Below are 23,100 nucleotides of genomic sequence, written 5' to 3'. Positions count from 1 at the left end.
TATAATTGGGACATGCAGTATTTAAAGTGTTTTGGATAAAGGGGTAAAAGAACTAATGTCACAAGAAGTCCCACTTTCATTCACCAAGGAGATACCTGATTATATGGTGTGTTGATGTACTTTCAGCCAAAATGTGGCTGAAAAAATGGCAGTTTATGGCATATTCAAGAAATTAGTTTACCTAAGAAATATGAATTTAGCCAAGTAGAACTCACCTAGTGATATGATCAGGAATGAAAACTGTGCAGAAAAAAGTAATTGCTTTTACATTAGCAAATGGCTACAAAAAAGTAGGAACTGGCTGAGAAGGTGGAAAAGAAAACTATAAAACCTTGGAGGAGAACTTACTGCTAAAATTTTATATTCATGTACTTTACAATAGCTACAGTTCGACCATTATCTGTGCTGGGAACTGTGAATACTGGTATTGGCAGTACACCTTGGTGTGCTGGTAAAGCAAGGAGTGGTAATCTCTTTAGCATTTTCACTGGGGAGAACAAGCTTGAAAAGAGCAATGTTTAAAAATGGTAAAATACTTCTCTGCAGAAAAACGTGAACTGAGGGTTCAGTAAGAGGGTGATGGATGCAGTTGCCAAATAGTCTTTCTAAACCTTCTTAAAACGGTAACTGGTGCCCTGTAGATGATAATAAAGTAAACAAATGAATGAAAAACCTCAGTATGCAAATTACTTTGAGTCTGAGCATGTGCAGGAGGTCACAGCAGTACAAATAAAGGGCTTTGACAGGACACTTCATAAAAGAGATTGCGGGGGAAATGTCATTCCCTACCAGGCTAACAGAAGTCCATCACAAACAAGCAAATGTCTGAGAAATTTGTACTACAAGAAAGAACTGAGATCTAGGAAGAAGATGGCAAATTGAATTTTTTTCAACATTGTTATGTTAGTATACTGAAGTCTTAAAAGTAACTTTTTGGCCTCCAAGCTCAACACAAATGAGTTTGCTCTCCTCCATGACTCTGGGGAATGTACACAGGATACCAGATTGTCAGCTGTGACACTGAATCTGTGATTGAGATATCAGTGTCACAATGTGTTGAATTGAGAAACCTCTTCTGCTAGAAACATTAAGTACTCTTGGACCCCAAAACTAAGCTGAAAACTCTTGTCTTAATGTTTGTTCTGCTGCTTGCGGAATGTTGCTGACAGTCTCTCTGACAGTTACTCAGCAGAGAGCAGCTTTTCAAGGCTGAAACTGTTAAAGATATATTTTTATTCAACATTTTGTTCAGAATGTCCCAGGAACACCTGTCGGGAATAGCCATGCTAGAGAGTGTGTGGGAACAGATCGCTGGATCCCAGGCTGGTAACCAACTTCTCTGTAGCATTGTGGGGGTTTTGTTGGTGGTTGTTTTTTTGGGATTTTTTTTAATCTCCTGGAATGGTGTAAATAGTGTTTTATATTATGCATTTTTTTTTCTACCATAGAAGTATGAAATAAGGATGACACTTTTGTTTGCTTTGGGTGCTTGTGGGTTCTTGGTTTGAATTTTTTTTTTCTAATTCAGGTAAAAAAACCAGATTTGGTTTAATTCTACTCTGTGAGGATAGGAAAAATAAGGTGTTACTGAGGGAAAAAAATACAACCTTAATAGGCACATGTGAGTGCCTTGCTCCTATAAATAAATTTTGTTGCAGAAACATGCAATGTTCGAAAAGGTTTTGTGAAGTTATAAAGTGAATAGAAATAGATTTGCAACAGCAATAATAGTTATTTGGATAGTTTATTTGGAGTGGTTTGGTTAGTTTTCCAAAGTAATCCCTGAAGTGAGATCATCAGTCTTATGTGTCAGACCAGCTCTAGTTTTAATAATAGTTTTCATCCACAGACTATGAACAGAATTTATCTATTTATATAAACCTTTTTCCTCACTAAATCTGCACTAATGGTAGACCTTGTAATCTAGTTACTGAAAGGAATTGACCAGGATATCTAAAATTGCTGTAGATCTCCTTTGAGACTTAAAATTAAGGGACATTACGTGGAAAACTGTTTAAGATACAGAGGAATCATAGACTTCACAGCTTTACTGTGAGGAGAAGGTCAAAGTTGGATTTCTCACTAGAGGTATTAGTAATAAGCTGTGTATTTTTGCAGGTATTATTATAGCTTTTGCTTTTAATGGATGTTTAGAGACCTGTGAGATGTTGTACAGAGTACACAGTATTTGCATTTTAGATACCAGTCACTGACTTGATTAAAATTATAAAAAGTTCTGCTCTTCCTAGGGCTAATATAGATAGCTTTGCATTTCCATCACAACGAAATTATACTTTGTACTCCAAATACCTGCTGAGCTGTGCATCCGTGTGATAAGTCACAGACATCTTGACAAGCTCAACACCTACAAACTTGGAATAAAACATTTCTAAACAACCAGGTAGGGCCATGCCCATGTGGACCTCACTTGGTGCCAACACCAACCAGTGTATAGTCACCTGAATGGGGACGGTACCTGCTGTGCATTCTCTGGCCTATCAGAGGTTCCTTGCTGGAAGTCCAAATGCTTTTCCTCATGAACTGAAAAGGACAGAGCACAAGGGGAGGGAACCACAAGCTGGGAATGCATACTCCCAAAAGTTCCCAGCAGTGCAGAACAGCTACCTATATTCCTTTATCTGAGTTTCAGATCTACAAATCACATTAAAAAACTCCAGAAGTTATCGCTGCAGCTTAAACTTCCTAAAGCCAGCTTGGGTATGAGGTGGATGCTTAGTAGGAGGTGAAAAAGCCCACACAGCAGTTGTTAAATTCACCATATGGAAAAGATCCCTTTCACTACAGAAAATTGGCAGTAGGCCTATTCCCTTAACATCAGAGGAAATCCTAGCTGAAAAGGGAAGATGAGGTTGGAATAAGGTACTCATATGGATTAGCTTTCCCAGGAACTAAACCACATGACCCTAGCTAATGTGGAGCACCAGAATGGTCACAACTCCTCAATTTTCAGTGGCTACTGTGGTGGGTAGAAGAGACGAGGCCTCGGAGCATGGAGCATATGACCATGTTCCTTTTTTTTCTTTTCCATTAACCACAAGAAAAAGGGAGGAATAAAAAACAGTAAAGAAAGATGCTTCCTAGAAAAGAGAGGGAAGAGAGCTGATATGAAAGAACAGCAGACACATTAACAACATACCTCTATATGTTCCGAGGCAGCTTCCACTCTCCCATCCTGAGGATGTCCTCATTGCTCCTGATCCTGATTCAGCTGTTTGTGAGCCAGCAGGATGCATTTTCCTATGTGCAGTCTAAGGAGGAATTCAGCAAGAACTCTGATTTACACAATTTATTTACACCAGAAGTGCTTATCCATTTCTGTAGGTACAGCAATTTCTATTTGCAAGGAAGAATGAACAGAAACAGAGCCTAGTAACAGAAATGTTGATGTATTGGGTCTTTGAGATCACATTTTCTTATAAGGAAGAAAGTTTTCTGGGAAAGACTCTTCCACAAGGTATAAAAAATGTTCAAGCTTCACATGACCTGAATATTAATAGAGATGGGACTGAGCTACAAAATATGTTGCTGTAAATTTTCACTCCTGGAGGCTTAGGTGTTAGTAAAAAAAAAAAAGAGAAAATACAGGAAAATTCTCATCATTTCCACTTTGATAGTCATGTTGGCTATAGCAGATGTGCTTGAGGCTTGAAAAGTAGCAGACAAGTGACGTGGAGTCAGTGTTACACCTCTTTTCTGGGAGAGATCTGGGGAACTACAGACCTAAAATCTTTTATCCTTGTATGCAAGTTGGTAAGAATTGTTCTGAAAAACAGAACTAGTAAAAAGAAAACAAACAAACAAACAAAAAGAACCCCATTTGTAGTATGCTTTGCCTTAAAAAAAAAAGAAGTTTTTTGAGGACATCAAGAGAGACTCAGATGATAAATTGAGCTTGGGTTTCCAGAAGTATTTGATAGGGTCCTCCACTGAAGAGTTGGAAAGAAATTAAGTTCCTGTAAGATTAGAGGAAGAAACTTACATGAATAAATAACAAGTTAGACATGAGAAACAATGTTAAGGAATAAATACTCAATTTTCACAGTGGATAGAGAGCTCCAGGAAGATTTCTTAGGGATCTGTACTGTGTTCTATGCTATTTAAAATGTTTATTACCAATCTGGAAAAGAGAGAGAATTTTAATGTAAATGTAAATGTAAAATTTGCTGATAATAGTATGTATTGTATGGAGATAAAGATGAGAACTGACTGTAAGGGGTTGTGAAGGATCTTGCACTCAGTCACTGAGTGACTGGCCAATGAACTACCAAAAAAAAATTAAAGGTAAAATGTAGTATGCACATGGAATTAAGCAGTAATAAATTTATATGTACAGTGAGGGATTGTAAGCTAACTATACTGAGGTTACAGTAGAGAGCACTATGAAAATTTCAGCTTAATGCTGACTAGCATTGAAATAAAGCATATCAAACAGAATTTCTGGGAAAGGAAGAGAGAACAAAGCAAGGCCCATCACTATGCCAGCGTGTTGATTTCTTTTTTTAACATTTTAAATACACTGTGTAGTTCACATTCTTCTAGATTGGAACCAGAAGGGTGATTGGTGGAAATGAGCAATAGGAGATAATTCATCACATAGCTCTGCAGCTGCGGAGCTCATTCTCGTAGGGCATTGCCAGTCCCGGAGGTACATACAGGTTGATCAAAACCTACTGGAAAAGCTATTTGAAAGCATCACCTCTGGCTCAGGGAATTCCTGTGCCACAGATTTCTTAAAAGCTGGGAGAATTTTCGAGGGAAATACTGCTCTAAGCTTGACCTAGAGACATGCTGCTGGTGCATGTCAGAGAAGGAGGACTGAGCTCCATAACCCATTCTTATGGATTTCCATTGTCAATGCACAAAGAGCTGTTAGGTTTGCACCCAGGATCAGAAACCCTCTCCTGCCTCCCAGTCCTGTCTCAACCTTTGGACCATTGTTCCTCTACTGTGTTTTGACAACCTGATTAGCATGTAACTACATTTCGTGAACTGAAACTGAGATGAAGGTGTATTTTGAACTAGTTTGAAATGATGTGCTAAGGGGTTTGTAATTCAAATGCTGTCTTCAGTTCACCGAGATTTGAAAGGCTGAATTTTCCAGAGGGTTACCTCAGACAATCCTACATACAGAAACACCAGAAAGTCTGCTAAAAATTTACCCAGAGGCAGTGTCTGATCATGCATGTTTCAAATGACCGTGAAGTACATGTCATAATGTTTGGTCCCAACTACCACAACCCAAAGTTTGGTCCCAACCCCACATTTACATTGGAGTTTTTTGATTATATATTTTTTTACAATATTGATCTGGTAAAGAGATGGAAACATACTCTGATCATCAATTTGAGGGAATTTTGTTTTAAGGCAGCACATATCTTTTGCTGAAAACTGCAATTTGTAACTGAAAATAAGACCACATAGTAAACTCAGTGAGATTTTTACAATCAATTTATGATTCAGATGTACATGTTTGTGGTGACAAATTAGGACCTTGAGGACAAATGTGAGAAGGTCTTTTTTTTATGTTTTTCACTTGGAAACTACTGCTTTGTTGAGAAGCCTGTCAAACTAGTTTAGTGCAGAACTGTACTTTCTTTCTATGCATGCTATAAAGCCATGACTTATTTTGTTTGTTTTACTTTCACAGCTAAGGTTTGAAAAATAGTAAGGCAGAGGACTATTTGTACATATGCTAAGAATATCCTTTTGATTTGAAAAGTGAGTTATTGATCTCTGCAAAAAAAAGAACCATTTTCACAGTTCTGTGAGGACTATGAAAACATCTTTAAAACTTTACCCTTAGGGTAAGAACTAGGAGAAAATTAAAGCCGTTTCTGAAATACTTCACCAACCATCTCCTAGAAAATGACCCAATCTGCTTGATTATTGGAAAAGACAAACTCCTTAATGGCTAGCTGAAGCTGAAGCTGAAGCAGGATGTGCTTTGGCGGTTGTTGCTAAAATTCCTTTTTTGCAGAGATTTGTGAGCGATCATTAAGCAGGAGTATTGACAAAGGAAATGCCCTAAACATAAAGACAGCGTGATTAAAAAGATATTTCTAGAATGTAATTTTACTGACAGTGACATGAAGGGTTGCATATTTCTGTTCGTCTTATTAAAGTGTGAATATGCAGACTATTATTTAGAGGGACAAGACAATCTCTGAAAAACCCAACTGTTTTCTCAGTTTGATAAGTTACTGTGTGTACAATAGAGGGCTGCAAAATGATCTGTGAAATCTGGTTGGGTATCAGGAAAAGCATTCCCTCTTTCTAGAAATGTCCTCCATAAACTGCAACAAAGGAAATGGCATCATGTGTTAAAGAAACCTGTACACTAAGATGTCCATTTCGCCCCCCTCGATCTGTGCTTAAAATAGCAACAACAACCTTGGTGCAGGGCACTTCCTGGAGATTAATAACTGGCCAGGGTTAATGGCCCTCAGCAGTGCCTCAGGCCATCAACTCCTCCCAGCCAGTCATTACTCCCTGGGAAATGCCCTTTTCTGGGTAGTTATTGTTTTAATATTAAGATGTAGAAGTTATCATTGGTTGGGGATAAAATGACCTTGAGGCAATGTTAAAAAATAAACCCCCCTATAGAAAAATTTAAAAATTATTAACAGTCTATCAAAATGAAATTCTAAAGTTTGCGAGAATGACAAATTCTACTAGCCTGACTACCTGTGCAGAACCCCAAATTTATCCTCCAGATACTTCTCCCCAGTTTCCATTTTATGTTTATGGTAGGTAATTGGGTAAATTATAGAAGTTGATCTTCTGAAACACACAATACCTTTGACATTCATTTTACTGTCTGTGATACGATTTTAGTCTTTTGAGAAGCACTGAGTGTATGTGATTTAGATAATTCTGCTTTTTCTCTTTTGTGTAATGTATATTACAATAATAATAGGATAGCAAATTTATACCTGATGAAAAGTAGTAAGTATATGCTGTTCCTGTAGCCCATATTCTGCATATTCTGTAATGTGGTTTACATTTTAGGCATTCTGCTAGAGCTCTAATGAAGAAAAATATGAAGGCTAGGTCTATATTTAAGAGTCTTGCTCTCGCATACTTATGTAGGCTAGGAATACTAAAAATAAAATGGCATCTAACTGCTGTCCTGGCAGAACCTAGTGTAGATGCAGTTATACCATCAAACTGTTTATTTTTGTTCAGGAGCAAGTACGGAGTTTGCTGCTATGAACTGTGCTGATAGTAGGAGAGCTGGCTCTATGCAGGCATGTTCTAGCTTCGACAAGAAAGGCAGAGGCACATGCTTGAATCTATCACAATTAGAGCCAGCTCTTCAGTCTGATTGACAGCAGCTGGACTACATCCCAGCCTCCTGTGCTTTCTGGGGAGGGGGGCTAGGGAAATATCTCAAATTCTGAGCAAAATGTGGGAATAAAGTGTTCCAAGATGGTTTTTTTTTCCTTATCCACCACAAGGAACATGTAGATTAGCAGAATTCTTAGTGGGCTCTGAAATGATCTTAATCTACACCCTCAACATTGCTGATAGTTTCTGAACTTTTTATTCACATTGACTTTAAGAACTATGACCATAAACTTTTACATAGTTTTCATCACCAAACTTCTCACATTTGCCACATTTCCATATTCTAGATCTCAGTTCACCCTAGGGTTTTATTGGTTTTTTGTTTGTTTGGGGTTTTTTTTGTTCTAATAAACTGTGCTAGTAATCAAAGTTAAGTAGCAACTGCTAAATATGCAAAATAAGGTGGCCAGCAGGACCCAAAAAGCAAAATTATTGCTCTCTTCATATAGTGTTAGTCTAATATATGGTTATGGCAACACATACATGCCAACCAATTACCATGGGATAGCAAATTACAGTGTGTCAGAATGGTAACTACCCCTGTGCATCTTTGGAACTTGCAGCAAATACAGACTGATTCAAGTTAATATGAATTTCTTCACTTTTGGATGTAGCAAACCAGACTTACCTCCTATTTTATGGAGTTTGAAAGAGCACTGGAGCAGCCGATTGCTGCAGGTGTGCCGATGGGTGGTAATGCATAAATCAGCAGTAACTTGTTTGTGCATTGACACCTTGTATGCATAGCTAGTGGAAATGGTCTTTTCTTTTAATTGTTGAGGGAAAAATGTGACAGCAAGTACTTATTTACTGAACACTTAAACCCACATAAATATTTTAAAAGCTTCTTTAAAGGAGACCTAAATACATCCTTTGTTATGAGCCACATATGTTAAATGTAAACTCTAAGAAACCAGCAAAGTGCTCTAAGAAACCACTGCACTTGCTTTTTCACTGGTTTATTTTTACATCTTTCTCATGTTTTTAAGTGCAGATTTCCTAATTTATTTCAAGTTCAATTTTCTTTTTATTATTTTTACTTTTAATTTTTTTTTATAAAATCGTAGTTGTGTTGATTTTTTTGTCTATACATAATAGCTAATTAAAGTCTTAGGTAAAAAAAAAATATATTGAAGCTCTATTTCTACATTTCAAGGTAGCATTTATAATAATCTGCATCACTTTTCCTCCAGTGTAAGCACATGATAGACTTATTCTTAGCCACACCATTCTTGGCCACCTAGCCATTTATGCTCTGTCTCTATAACCGTATTAAAATCTGAATATGCTTGCAGATTGTTTTATTTATCTATAGCTCAGGTGAAAGAATCTAGAGATCGTGTGAATTTTATAGATACCCCAAATTCCTACCTGTGAGCAGTGTGTGCATCTCAAGGTAAAGGGTGGGCATTAAAAATGCATGTGAATTACATTTGCATTCTCTTATTGTTGTGCTGTCAGAACCCCTCTGGTTCCTAGAAGGACTTCTGCCTTTGATTCTGCCAGAGGCATCCACATTTCACGTGATTTATTTTCAGTTTATCTTTTTGGGAACATGCGTACTCACAGCTGGGTCATTGATAAAAGCCTCACCAACACTAGATCTTACAGTGCTTTCATTTGAATGAGGCTATAATACTGTAGACTGTTCAGTGCATTTTAATTCTGAAATGTCCAATCACATAGCAATATGCTGAACAAGTTAGGTAACAATTTTATTAAACATCCAACTATACAGTGAAAATAGTAAGGCCTCTTTCAGTTTCTCAGCATCTTCTGATGAGCTTCCCCAAAATATGAAGAAGTGGGTGGAGCTGGCATTTGAGGAGGAAAGATTAGTCAGAAGGTAGCTGCCAACTTCCAACCCTTTATTTTGTATATTCTTTGCTGCTGGAGTGTAGCCAAAAAACTACTTGGGTCATCAAACATAACAGCTAGCTACTTAAGTAAATTATAATGTCTGCACAGAAAAAAAATTTAAAGCTACCCACTCATGGGATTTTCTGATCATATCTCAGATGGGAGCACTGCAGACATGCCATCGTGAGGTTCAGTGCATAGTGGCACTGTTGTTCACTGAATTTTTGGCCCAGCTGGGAAATACCAGAGAATGATAAGAAGGATATATGAAGAGATCGAGTTTGACAGAAAACATGGATTTTCTTCTTCACTTTTTGAAAAGTTCTGTGCCTGACAGAAAGTAGTTTCTTTCTTTACGAGTGGACTATTTTTAATATAATTTTCACTACAAAAATATTTATATATGAAACGTTTTCCAGATGAAAGTTTCTGGTGGGGATTCACTGGTCCTGCTCTGATCATTGAAATGATCCCATGTTTTTAGCCCTGTGAACATTTGCAGATTGTCTCCGGTCATGAGGTGAATCTACCTGATTAATCAGGCAGGTTTGGGACTGTGAAGAAGCTCTCCTTCTTGTGAGGTCCGATAGCCAGACTGATACCTAGACCAGACAGCAGCGAATAGTGTTAAAGAACTGATAGGTCTCCTCTATGCAGCTGGTATTTAGAGACATCAGATAATTTCCTGAAGATTAGACAAGCCTTATAGCCTGTTCCTGCACACCTTCTTAATTACCATGCCCTCACCTATCAGAACAGCCTAACTGAAGAGTTTGTGCAAAATCAGGTGAATTATCAGTGCTTTTCAGTATATCACTATGAGGATAATGGTGCACAGAGAGAGAGTGGGTGAATTGTGGAGGATGCAACCAGGCTGACAAAATCATTTACTCCTTCGAAGCATTGCTTTGGCACCGGCAATGTCACATGATGAAGGGGATCACAGGGCTCTAAAGTGTAAAAGGGAGGGGGTTTTCTCCCTCCTGTCTGAGCTACAATTTTCTCCTCTACTAGCACTGATACTGCTGGTTTTCTCGAGCTTTCAAATCCAAGGAAGTGAATTAAAAGAAGCCCTGGGGGTGATGGAACAAGGGAAGAGATAGGATGGACTTCTCAGAGATGCAAAGAGACAGATTTGACCTGGGGAATTGCTAGCTGACTGACTGCAGGAGTTAGGGAACTGTGATGAAGCTGTTCAGTCCATATTTTGCCTCTTTATATTTTCTGATGAATTTCTTTTCTAATAAGTTAAGCAGCTTTGCTGCTAAGTAATAGGGGAAATATATCTGCATAGATGTAGAAGCAGTCAAGGTCGGGAAGAGATCTTAGGGTTCCTTTCAGTCAACAGCTGCTCATTCCCTCCATGGGAGCAGCGTACATGCCTTGAACATATTTGTCTCCAGTTGGCTTCCCTCTCAGAGGGGCACCCTGCAGAGAGTTGCCTGTGCTATTGTGAGAATAAAGAGCAATAATTAGCAAGGTGCTCAAAGAACAGTGTTAAAAAGGACTGTGTGCATCTGGGCAGAGAATTTGATAAGAGAAAAATTTCTAGAGGTGGAGGAAAAAATGCACAGATTTGTGTTGCCTTTTGCCAACCTTGTTTTCCTTATGTGGTCTTGAGAATCAATAAGGTGTCAGTACCCTGGTGTAAAGCTTTTGCTACAGGTCATAGCATGTGTCTGAAATACTGTAGAATTAGATATATCCTTTTTCTGTTAGCTTTTCCAATATTGTGTTGGCCTCCTCTGCTTTCTCTTTATATTAAATCAGTGTGGAAATACAGAAATACAGCAGGGGCATGCCAGTTCCAAAAGGGCTTGCAGGTATTGTTTGTGAGAAGTACTGCCAAAAAATTAGTATCTGTCTTCACTCTTCTCTTGGATTCAGCCTTTATTAACTTGTGTCTTTTCCATTCAGTAATGCTAATTTCCATTCATCCATGTATTCATTTTCATTCATTACCAAAGAGACTAAAGGTTGAACTAGGATAAGTTTCCTATGCAAAATAAAATCCTAAAGATTCTATCAAATTTCCAGAGAATTCTTCAGCCAAACAGATAATTTTCAATGTAATTTGAAGGGTTTACCTGAAGCACTGAAATTTTTAACGATCTGTCATAAAATGGACATACTTCTTCTAATCATGTAAAATATTTGAGCTTTCCTGAAGTGTTTGATACAGGTGCTATATTTTCTTTCATTATACGTATATGTTTTGGGGAACTCATATTCCATAGTCTCTTTTTCACTCTTCATAAGTTGCCACATTTTAATTAAGCGGTGCCCTGAGTCATGGGAGATGCATCAGAAGGTCTCTTTTTTCTCTTGTCCATTCACTTTCAGTCATATTTCAGGGTAGCTGGTCTCTCATTAAGTTAGCTTTTCGTTTATCCACACTTTCCACGTGTATGATCTGTGCCTATATGTTTATGTGTACACGCAGGGTAGCTCAACTCCTGCCCTGATAGTGGCTGATATGGTGCCGAGTCTGACATGGTAGAGGAGAAGTTACAAAACCAAGTAGTTCCCTTGTTTTTCTACAGGTGCAGCACGATCTAAAGAACAATCTGTTTAGCTTTGTGCTCCCATCAAAACCACAGCATTCTGTTATTTTACAAAGAAATGGATTTCTTCATAACCTTTGGGTTTTGTTTGTCTGAGGGCGTTACATCCTAACAACTCTAGACCTTAATTTGAAGCTGTTGCCCAGTGTACTCAAATAATCTCATTAAATAGATGGATCTCATTGATAGTAGCAGAATCATCATATGAAAATAACTGCCTTTGAAAATAAGTGTCTCCATTGAGCCTGGAATAGAATCTTTGCTGTTTTCTGCTCACGCTGATTTTTTTTGTATGTGATACAGTTAGCAAATCATAGTATTTTCAGACTCTTATCATCATCTTCTCTAGACTTATTTGTGTGCTGATAATGTTTGACCTACTTGTGTCTTGATCTGTTGTATCTCACTTCCACTTCACTTTAAGAAACAAACTGGAGATTGCAGTATAAAGAAACAAGGCAAAGAAAGGGCTTTATTCGGAAGGTTTGCTACAGCTGCATAATAAATATACTAATATCCCCTACTTGTCTTATTTTCCTTTACTTAAATTTTCTTATATTATTTTGTTAAATTATTTATTGGAGAGTAAATTGCCTGAAAAAAGAAAAAAAGAAGAGAAGCAGAATTGCAGGTCAGCAATGTCAAGACAGTCTGCATTGCTTGTCTTTATCATCATGCAGAATCTTTTTATTAAGGCAGCATAGGACGAGTAGATTTATGGACTGAAGGTACAATGTTTCATATGTCCATATCCATCTAGATTGACAGTTCCTACCAACATGAATTTCCCAGGAGAGACAGTGTTACTGGTGTCAGTGGATGGCATCATTTACTTCAATGTTCCATTATTAAATTGATAACAAGATAATTCCTCTGCTTCTCAGGGACATGACAGGTTTTACAATTGTTAACTTTCTTATTGCACGGGATTTGATGTTCTAGGTATTTTTTAATAAGAAGCTTATTTTTATTTCAGTTCTGCAATAAATCAAAATTTGCAACAAGAATGTACAGAGAAAGAGAAACCAGGTTGGGTGTACAAGGCATCAAAATCAGGCTGGATTCTGGAGGGTTATTTTTGCAAGAGCAAATGTTTGTGCTTCTGTTGTTTTTTACTGCTGTACATGTAAGCATATTTGTGCAATACAGAATATTTTCTGCAGTTGTACTCTTATCTTTTACAGTGGGTACTTACAAGTGTTCTATACGTAGTTAATTCTGGCTGGATGATTTTGAGGATGATCTTTTTGCCAACCAGTGGCCATTTTGGACTGCCACAAGTGGCACCGAGCAGGAGTAAGTCTCCAAAAACTTTTCTACTGGCACAATGTGGCATAGCTGAGACCTGTCTTGGACCTGATGCTGTGCAAGAGGCAGGGTTACAGAGGAAGGCTAGTGGTGTGAGTTGTTGAGGTGTAACATCTGTACCAACCCAAAAAATCCTGTGGTGCTGTTGGTATTGCCTTACACTCTTTGCTGTTGAGACTGCATCTAAGAGCTATTGTGAGGGCAGAATCTAGCCTCTGGTCAGATAGTTTGTTTGACTTGCATGTGTGAAGAACTGTGAGAAATCCATATGCAGCAGACATGTTTTCCATGTAGATATTTGCAAGATTATTTATCGTGTCATTGAAATAGCTAAAAAGTGCCCCGTAAACCGTTCTTTATTAACTTTTCAACAAGTGTGTGGTGGACTACATGTTGTTGTAGCTACACATGTTCAAAACATTCAGGAAATCCTGTGAGTGAGTGAGTTCAGAGTGAGTTGGCCTGTTACAACGTATGGGTTGTGGTCAAAACTGAGTGTATGCACCCATTCAGACTGATGGGGATTTTAATGCTGTGAAACAGTGATTCAGCTGCCAAGAAGTTCTCCTGTCTTTGTGTGTTGGTATGGATGTAGGTGTCTTTTCCAGTGGTGAGTGATAATGTTATTTTTGCAATTTGTTTTAGAAAGCTTATATCTTCAGTTCTAAGTTCCTTCTTAGTAAATGCTTCCTGAGGAATTTTGTTTAAAAATGTTTGCATTTGTTCAGGCTAAGCAGGTCATGTGGCAAGGCTATACTGTATTGTTTTGAAAGAAGAAACATGTCTTGAAAGGAGGATTGAGGTCTTTCCATCTGGCCCAAATAAAAAAACATTTTGAAGTTTAGATTGATCAACAATAATTTTGTGGGTATTGAAATATGGTTCTTAATGTCATCTTCAATCTCTGCACCCCCTCTTTACACAGCAATTATCCTATTCCATATCTCTGCTTCCCAAACAAGTAACTGTTAAAAAAGCAGTTCTTCAGTCTTCTTGAAAGCTCCTTTTGATTTTACAGCTTTCAGGGGAACAGTCTCTTAAAGATGATGCTAAGACTATGTTTTTTCAAGGACTGTGCACATAAAAAATAAAATGTTGGGGATTTTTGCAACTGCTCGAGAAATCAGAAGGGGTTGCATGTTGTGGCCAGCAGCAGTGTCTAAATGGAGCATCTATGAACACTTGATGCAGAAGTGCCCTGAAGTCTAATACAACAGTGAGAAAGGACAGGTAGGGAAGAGAAAGCAGAAATTATGTCGGTGGCTGAATTTCCTGAAGTACAGGTAGATTACACAGAGACCTGGAAGAGTAAATTAGGAACAGATACAGGCTCTGGCCTGTGTGAGATGACCAAAATAAATTTGGTTCTTACAGGCATGAGGGTAGGGGATTGTGATTGCGTTCTGTCTCTTGGGAAGTTTTCCTAAATTTACAGGAATTGACAGTGTTCACATTTAAATCCAGCCCCCTGAGATTTTTTTCAGACTGAGTGTACTGAAACTCCCTTACTCCCTGCAGAGCAGTCAGTACAGGACAAATGGTAATTGTCAACCTAGAGTTTTACTGCTGTCTGGCTTTAAATAGATTTTCTCAGGATTGTCTGACCCAAAGTAGGCCCAGTTTTTTTTTTTTTCTCCTTCCTTTTGTTTTGCAACCTTTTGCAGTGAATTCTGTGTGCTAGGAAAGAAAGATCGCTTGAAAACATTCACGGTGACAAACCTCATCCTTTTTATTTCTTTTAATGCTATTGCCTTCATGAGACATCCACATAACGATAACAGAAGAGGAAAAAAAACAACGTTCACAAGGGAAATAGATTCTAGTTTAAGCTTCCAGGGGATTATTATAAACAGAGAGAAAAATATTTTAAGGATTAGGAGAAGTACCTTGTCAGTGTTCTTTTAAGTAGAACAACTACTAATGCATTAGTTATAGAATTGTGTGAAATGTAGCTTTTTGCGAGGTGCTTTAGCTACAGTATATTCATCTTATAATTCTGTCCTAGCTGGTGCATTACATACCCTCCCTTTTCCATCTCCCTTCCTTCCAACAAAAAAAAAAAGTTTTATTGTGGACCTTTTTCTTCCATGAATGATCAAGAAAATTCTGAACACAGAACAGTGTCCGATGTTACAAACATGTGTTTGTCCCTTTATGGGCATTCAGAGAAATTGTGGATCACCCTGTGTAGTGTCAGGGCATAAGGACCTTGTCTGTGACATCTGTCACAGTGATCGTCAGGGAGGAGCAGTGTCTGCAGGGCTGCTGCACTCCTGGGCGCAGGGCAGAGCAGGCGGGATCTCTCGGCAACAGGCAAAATAGCAGTTTGGATGAAGAAGAGGAGGGCACAGCACATACCAGCTATGATTTTGATCTGGAAAAAAGAGAGGGCCAGGGGTCCCACTGTGCTTCAATCATGCACGGTACGCAGGCAGCCCACACTCAAGCTATGACAAAGCTGCAATTTAGTCAACCTTCATTTACCACTTACTACGCTTTAGCAGCAGCTTCATTGTAAGACCTGTCAGCAGCCCACTTTTGTAAGCTGGGAAGCGTGGTGCGGCCTCGCACTTGTGGCTCAAACAACTGTAATTAAGCTTATGTCAGGTTGCCACTGCAAATTTCAGGAATCAGGAGGAAGGATGTGCTCTCCATGGATGCACCTGAGCTGTGCCATATGCTGGACTTTCGAGAGATACTGTTTGGGGCCATTAAAGTTGCAGGGGTGGTAATGTGGTACATGGCATTGTAGGCACCAAAGATGTAAAAAAAAAAATAAAAATTAGTGAGAAGAGGCTAAGAAGCTGAAATGTGATACAATTTCTGTTTATTACTTTCAAATGAAACCTCTGATTTTTATCACTTATTATTCTTTTTTCTTGCTATTCTCTTTCTGGGTAGTAGGTGATAATAGTCTGTGATTTCTTTATAAGTTCCCTTGTGTGATTTTAGGAGTAGATTCAAACCTCAAGCATCACAGATAGTTCCCCTAAATGTTCACCCGTGATAATTTTTTTTTTTCTTGTCATGGTTACTGATTCCAAATGAAAAGTTTGTAGAGGCATTTTAGGGAAGAATAATCACTTGAGGAAGGATAGTTTTTTTAGCAGAGTGCTGGAAGATATGTTTCCACCTAGGAATTAAGTTTCATTTCAAGTTATAAGAGAACAGTGGGGGGGGAAAGGAGAATAAAATCCCTACTATTTTAAAATTTTCATTATTCCCTTTGAGATCATGGTTTTCCCATGAAGAGTCATGGCAGAAATGTAATTTTTGCTTTCAGTTATTTTTGTTATTGTAAACCACTGCTTCTGTCAAAAGTATGTACTTAATTTTAAATGTGAATGCTAAAACTAATCAGTATTAAATAAACATGTTGTCTTAATTAAGAGCTTTTTGAAACATCACAGATCTTGTTCCTCCTCTTTTGTATACTCCCAGCAGAATTTTCAAATTTCATTAATAACACTTGATGTAATGTAACTCAACTACTTATGAATGTAGTCAACCACCCTTGCTGTCTTATAACTTTCCCTGATGAAAAAATTTGATTTGTTTTAAAGCTCAATTGTGCAAATTTCTGATATACTTTGGATTTTGACTGCAAGTGTGAAAATCTTTATCAAGTTGTCAGTGTCTGAGCTGCTGGGTTGTTTTGTTTTGTTTGTTTGGGGTTTTTTTTGCTTTAGTTAGTTTAAAAAAAGCTTGAATTTGACAAGATACAGTTTCTAGCTAAATTCCAGTTGCTTTATATTTTTCTCATATATAATTTCTTGAACTGATTTTTTGCAATTTTTGCTTTTAAAAATTAATTAGAGTCCTTTAAAAGAGATTTTTGTTTATTTCCAGAGTACTCAATTTGTCTTGAATATTCAAATAGCACACAGAGCAGATTTTGTCATAACATATAAAGCTATATAAGATTTTTCACAATTAAAAAAACTATGGTATAGGAGAGAGACTTTTTTTCCTCTGTCAGAGGGAAATAAAAGCATGGCCAGTAATGATTGTGTGTGCTTAATGAAAAGCTTGGTCTTATATTTATGCCAGAGATACACACAAATGGGCACCTGCAGGCAAGGCAGGTGCTTTATCAAATCCTTTCCTTCTCAAAAGACTCCCATTCTGCAAACATCAACCAGAAGAGTGGATGGGTAGGTAGTCTGCAAGTAGGTGGGTGGTAGATTGATTGTAGAGATTCATCAGAGCAAAACAATGGAAATAGTGGAAATAATGATGATGATGAGTGGTATTGTCCTTTTAAATGAATAGAATGTAACCTCACCATGTCCAATTTTCTCCATAGCTGCCTTACTTTTTAAAGTGCCTTTCCCTGCCTTCTATAGATACTAAATATCTCATCTTTCTTATGGAGATAATTTGGGAGTTTGCAGTTTCCAACAGCTGTGTGTGTTGAACAATTTTTCTACACTGTGCTTTTCAGTATTTGCCTGAAATGAATGAGTCATTAACCCTCAGCATTATGGGAAGGTTCGAGAGAAGTGTTATGAAGGGGGGTGACAGATTAAGCCTATCCCAGATATCTTAAAAAACTGGGATACAGTACATGAGTTTATATACTGTGTGTCATCCCCAGTGAAATCTGCAGCTGTATTTCACTGTATAGCTGGTGGCATGCTGCTGGTAGTTCCCATGTGCAGGTTGTGGCAGTTCAAGCCTGGAGTCACAGTAACGGGCTGTATTACAGAATATGGTAACATGGCTTAAAATGATTGCATGTATGTTCTTTACAGGTTCTGATTGCCAGTATCATGTGCAGCTATAGCAGGGAGGACTGGACTGAACTTTCAAAAATGGCTGAGGTAATGGTTTCCTAATTGTGTTTCTGCGTATTGTTTTAAATTCTCCTTAAAAACAAGAGCTGCAGTAAGGACTTTTTTGAAAGAAATAGATTCAAAGAGAAAAATGAGAATTTAAAGCATGTCCATTACAATTTGTTTATTCTGTGTTTTCATTAAAGTGATGGAAATGTAAATTTAAAGGAAATCTGTTCCATAAAAATGATCCCTTGGATTTTTAAGCAGTACCTGCAAAGCCTTTAGTCTTTGAATCTATATACTTTTTATTTACATTTTAAGCAAACTGTATATTATGACGGATGCCCTGATAAAATTTAATTCTACCTTTGAGAGCCTAACTTGATCTTACCTTGCCTACAGGCATGCTAGTTTGACAGCACCAGAAGAAATTTTGAATATAAAACTCTTGAATATTTAAAGTATAAAGGGCTCAGTTAATGCTATTCTAGTTTTAATACAGACTTTCAAAAATGATAACTGAGAAAGCCAGCATATATAATAGCAGTCAGCAGGCTTCCTATAGTATAAGTCCAGTCTTACAGAAATGCAAACAGACTATGCACCTGAAATTTCTATTCAATTTGAAGGGAAAAACTATTTAATAACATGTACCTGTGTCCATAGGGAGTAGTATAAGAAATACTTGATTAAGACTGCAATAATTTCATTCAGAAAGGTGTCTATATCAGAATGGAATGCAAAGTTGTTATATTTAAATTAAAGTGTGTTTTCCACATAAATTATCTAGAGGAAATAAATAGCATGGTATTAACATATTTAAGCAAAGAAAAAAATTAACTTGTCATTATTGCTAGCATTAGCTCAGATTTAAATATTTTATAAGTATTAAATATTTTTAAAAATATGTTTATATATGTGTGGATAGAGGTGTGTATATTTTGAATTTGTGTTTTCATATGGCAGAATGTTTGGACATTGTTGTTTATTCAGTGTCCTAAGCCGTCCTATGATGATGTGGGACGACATTTCTCTATTTTCTTTGAGCATTTTAAACCTGTGAGGAAAAAAGTCACTTTGGGGACTTAGGGAAGTGAAATTAAACATTATCAGTAGTTAGCTTGGTAATCTTCGACACTATTTCAATTTCTACCTGTATTTACCTAATTGACCATAAAATCATTTTTTGGAATCTGTGCTTGACAGGAGCAGTGCCACTTTTAAACTGACTGAGATGAATTGCTTTATTGTGCCATTTGTTCCCTCTTTTTTAATTTGGTGATACTGCTATCTAACTTTAAGACAGATATTTCCAATCCGTGCTTGTATCTGTGTTACCCCTTTAGAAAAAAGTGGTTCTTTAAATGCAGTCAATGATGTGTAACGTATGTGGTACAGCATTCTTCTGGAAAGTAGTTGTTGGTGTCCTCTCTGTGGAGAGCAGCACACTAGTTTGGGACGCTCTGGAGCTCACAGCTGAAGAGCAGTGATATTTAATCGCATGCGTAGGATCCTACCTAGGAGGTAATAGATGTGGCTTTCCAGAGAGCAGAAGCCCCAGAAGGTACTGCAGTGCCTCTCAGCAGGAGGGCAACCTATTCATACAAAAGGTCAGCTTGTCAGGGAGGCCGACAGCACCGACAGCAGCATGGCATGGCCAGACTCGTGGAGCTGGCTGGAATAGGGAGGATTCCTGAAAGTGATGGATGGCTTCTCCCCTGCTCACGCACTTGGGGAGTTGCTGAACCGTGGCCACACAGCAGGAAAAGTTACTCCAGTTCAATAAGCAAAAACAAAATGCAAATGCAAAACAAAATCCTAGTTAGAGCCACGTGGAAGGCAACAGGAGAGATGTTTGTCTCAGGCGGAGCAGTTCAGCAGAAAGGAAGAGAAGCATGTCTTTGTGCTGCCGTTGAACAACTTGGCTCCCTTGCCTTTTTAATTGTAACTAATAGAGGGTGATGAAGAGAAATTAGCGTGAATAATATGTTTGTATAGACTTTTTTTATTACTCTCTTGTTCTTCAGAAAGAAAAATATTTAATGTCAAAAGCTATGACACAGTACAGATGCCTGCAGAAAATTTGGAGACTAAATTCGTTAAAGCAGAAAGGAAAAATTTACTCCTGAGTTACAGTTCTTCAGAACACAGCAACACCTGTGTAACACTGCCTGCCAAACCTCTCTTTCAGTGCTGCTCTAAGGCCCTGCAATTACATTCCATTTTTTAACATTTTCCAGAACAAACTCTTTATTGTCCTTGTCTCTTTTTAATTTATTTTTAACTTTAATTTCCTTAATAATTTTTGGAAACCACATAAATTTTTGAAATTTCTGTCTGTAATGATCAACACGTTCTTTTTCAGGGTATCATAACCATAGCTTTCTCTCTTTAAAAAACAAAAATAAAATGTCTAAAGAAATCTATATAGCATGAACAGTAAATGCTACAGGAAAGAGTGCATTACTGGAAGTTAATTCTGCAATTTTTTTCCTTCTGCATGTTTCATAGGTTGCTGGTGCTGATGCGCTGGAGTTAAATTTATCATGTCCTCATGGTATGGGGGAGCGAGGCATGGGTCTGGCCTGTGGGCAGGTAGGACTGTAACTGCAATCTCTATAGTGTCCCTTCAGCAACATTGATAGTTACACCTCAGGGGGGAAGACACAAGCAGCAGATTACTAGCTTGAGATTTTTAGGTTGAATGTATTTAAATATTTAGTGCTAAAAGGAAAAAAAAATACAGAAGCTGAGAATGTACAAAATGCTTAGTTTTGCTAGAACAAAAGTGCATTATGTATTTGACAAGGAACAAGATGAAAACAAACAATTTCTGAAAAGCACTTGGACAGAATTTGTAGGTTTCCATTTCAGTACCCTGTAGGTATCTTTTAGATCACAGTCTAGTAACTACTGTGTATATCAATAATGATTTTGAAGGACGTGAGATATATGCACGATTCACTTCACAATCTTTAACATATAAACCTAGAGTCTTTTAGAGTCATGAAAGAGGGCATACATTCTGGTAGTACCATGTACAGCTAACATCTTCTCTTATAGGATCCTATGTTCCACAACCTATAGATTTGTTGTTTTATATGATTTAGGTTGCAATTACCTGTGCCTGATATCTCTACCATGTAGAAATCTGTTGCAGTTTATCAATACATCCCATGATTTCAGTTAGGAGAATGTGTGGTGGTGTGCCCATGAAAAGAAAATAGACATGTACAAACCCCAATTCCTGTACTAATATCCCTTTGAAGTTTTCAGATTTTTGCATGTTTTGGTCATAGTTTGAAATTTGTTTTGGCTCTGAAACATGCCCAAATATGGTGAATTGTAAGTCTCTGAAAAATCTTGGTTCACAGTCTACCGGGAGAGATTTCTAAACTTTGACCATCACAATTTCAGAAATATGAAGCCTGTTTGATTCCCGTCTTACTACATTTTAGGGAGAGGGGAAGAAGAAGAGGGAGGAGATGCAGAGTGGGAATTATATGTTTTGGAATTATATGATTATATACCCTAAAATCAAGATACTGGTATTCACTTGACCACTTTGTAGAGGGCATCTTAATTCATCCTCACTTCCTCAGTTTAACACAACACTTTTAAGAACTGAGGTGTGGTTGGATAACTAAACCATTAACTTTCCTAAGCTAGGGAAGCAGTAGGAGTTGTAATCACTGCAACTATGGACACACTATAGGTATACTTTTATCATAGCAATACTGTCTGGAACAGTGAACTGGACATTTTATTGTTTTCTGTGAACAAAATTATGTCAGTCTGGTCCATGCAATAGATTATTGTTTTTAATGAAAGTCATTTGGATGCTTTTCATGGCCAGTGGTCATTTACTGGAGTTATGATTAGAAATGGGAGAGAATCAAAAAAACCCTCCAGGATAACACTAGCAAAGCAGTAGTAGTTATTATTAACTTTTTTCCCTGAATTGCATTCAACAGCAAAGTGCTATTGTAGTCATCTTTATAAGTTTTTGAAGAAATTTCCACCCTTCACTCAGCAGAGAATAACTCAACAGTTTGGTTTGTCCCTACTTGAGATAGTGCTCTGTAGAAGGGTATAGTTTGGTCAGGAACAGCTCTGAGGGTTTCGCACAGAAACCAAAACAGGCTCCTTTCAAGTATGGGGTTTTTTATTTTTTTGAGGCATACGTTATTTCCAGCTTTCACTGGTTGGAATAATATATGCATGTGAAGTTGCTTAGATGTGTAGTCAGTAGGGAGCTGTCTGGCTACATGAGTTTTTACATATCTTTCAGCTATTGTAAAATCAGAGAAGCAAATGCAAAATCTGAGCACTCAGGGCTATCGTGTGGATTTGTGACTCTCCATGGAGGAGATCATATCCATGAAGCAAGAAGATGATTACTTTATATATACATATATATTTGTATAATAATAAAATTTCTGTCTCTCCCATGCAATATAGGTATTCTTTGGAATGTTTAATATTTACTACTCTTGCTTAAATACGTTCTTTTGTTTTCTTAACTGTCTTACCAAAATGAGAGCTCAGAAAAGAACTGACTTCTTTAAATGAATATATGAATAAAATAAACCATGTTTAAAGGGCTAGATCCTAATGTTCTTCCTCAGAGTTGGCTAAAAATAAATTATAGTGACTTTAAACGTAGATTATTGAAGCAAAGGGTGGGGATAAATGGATAAAGTAGAGACGTGTGCAACAAGATTTATCAGTAGCCCTTCAGGGGGCTTAAATGTGTGGTGGCCCCTGGAGGCCCCATCATAAAATAGAAAAGTGCCAGAAAGTATTTTGGCTTTACTCCTAATTTATTAATTTTTTTTCCCAGAGCTGAAGTCAAATAGGTCATACATGGGTGGTGTGGGGAAGAGAGGGCTCATATATGCTCTGGAAAAAAAACACTACTTGATATCTGGAAGTCAGGGCATGAGGCTTTGAGAGGCAGAGCAGCTTTCCCGGTTGTACAGTGAAGCAGGTTTTCTTAAATCTTTTTGATAACATAATCCATGTCTTCATAGGAAATTTTTTTAAGGATTAGGTGCCTTTCATGCCTAAGCACATTAAATCCTCAGGAAACTACAGAAATTGCTGAGATGAAAAATAAGAGCAGAAAAATGTGTACTTTTACTATTTATATTGTCTAAAATGTTCTGCCTTTTTGTTGTTTAAAAAAAAATGGCAAGGAAAGGTTAATTACACTGTCTACT

At 37.5% G+C, this 23,100-nt stretch overlaps 1 protein-coding gene across 11 annotated transcripts in view; it reads left to right on the top strand.

Moving 5' to 3' along the window:
* DPYD (dihydropyrimidine dehydrogenase) overlaps positions 1-23,100 on the top strand; it is a 337,231-nt gene that overhangs the window by 209,424 nt on the left and 104,707 nt on the right. For 9 of the 11 annotated variants that reach the window (XR_007907122.1, XM_051803274.1, XM_051803283.1 and 6 more), the window contains 2 exons: positions 17,855-17,923; positions 20,390-20,473. Coding sequence is in view for 8 of the 11 variants with exons in the window: in XM_051803274.1 (XP_051659234.1) it covers positions 17,855-17,923; positions 20,390-20,473 (153 nt within the window). In the remaining 3 variants the exon portion in view is untranslated. Of the gene's footprint in view, positions 1-17,854; positions 17,926-20,389; positions 20,474-23,100 lie in introns of those variants that run through there. The other 2 variants (XR_007907124.1, XR_007907125.1) reach the window with 2 other exon arrangements.

Source organism: Manacus candei, unplaced genomic scaffold (assembly GCF_025592945.1).
Source record: "Manacus candei isolate 608988 ecotype Guabito, Panama unplaced genomic scaffold, ASM2559294v1 h1tg000005l, whole genome shotgun sequence".
NCBI lineage: Eukaryota > Metazoa > Chordata > Aves > Passeriformes > Pipridae > Manacus > Manacus candei.
The sequence above is the reverse complement of the archived record's forward strand: the minus strand, read 5'-3'. Positions and strand labels throughout refer to the sequence as shown.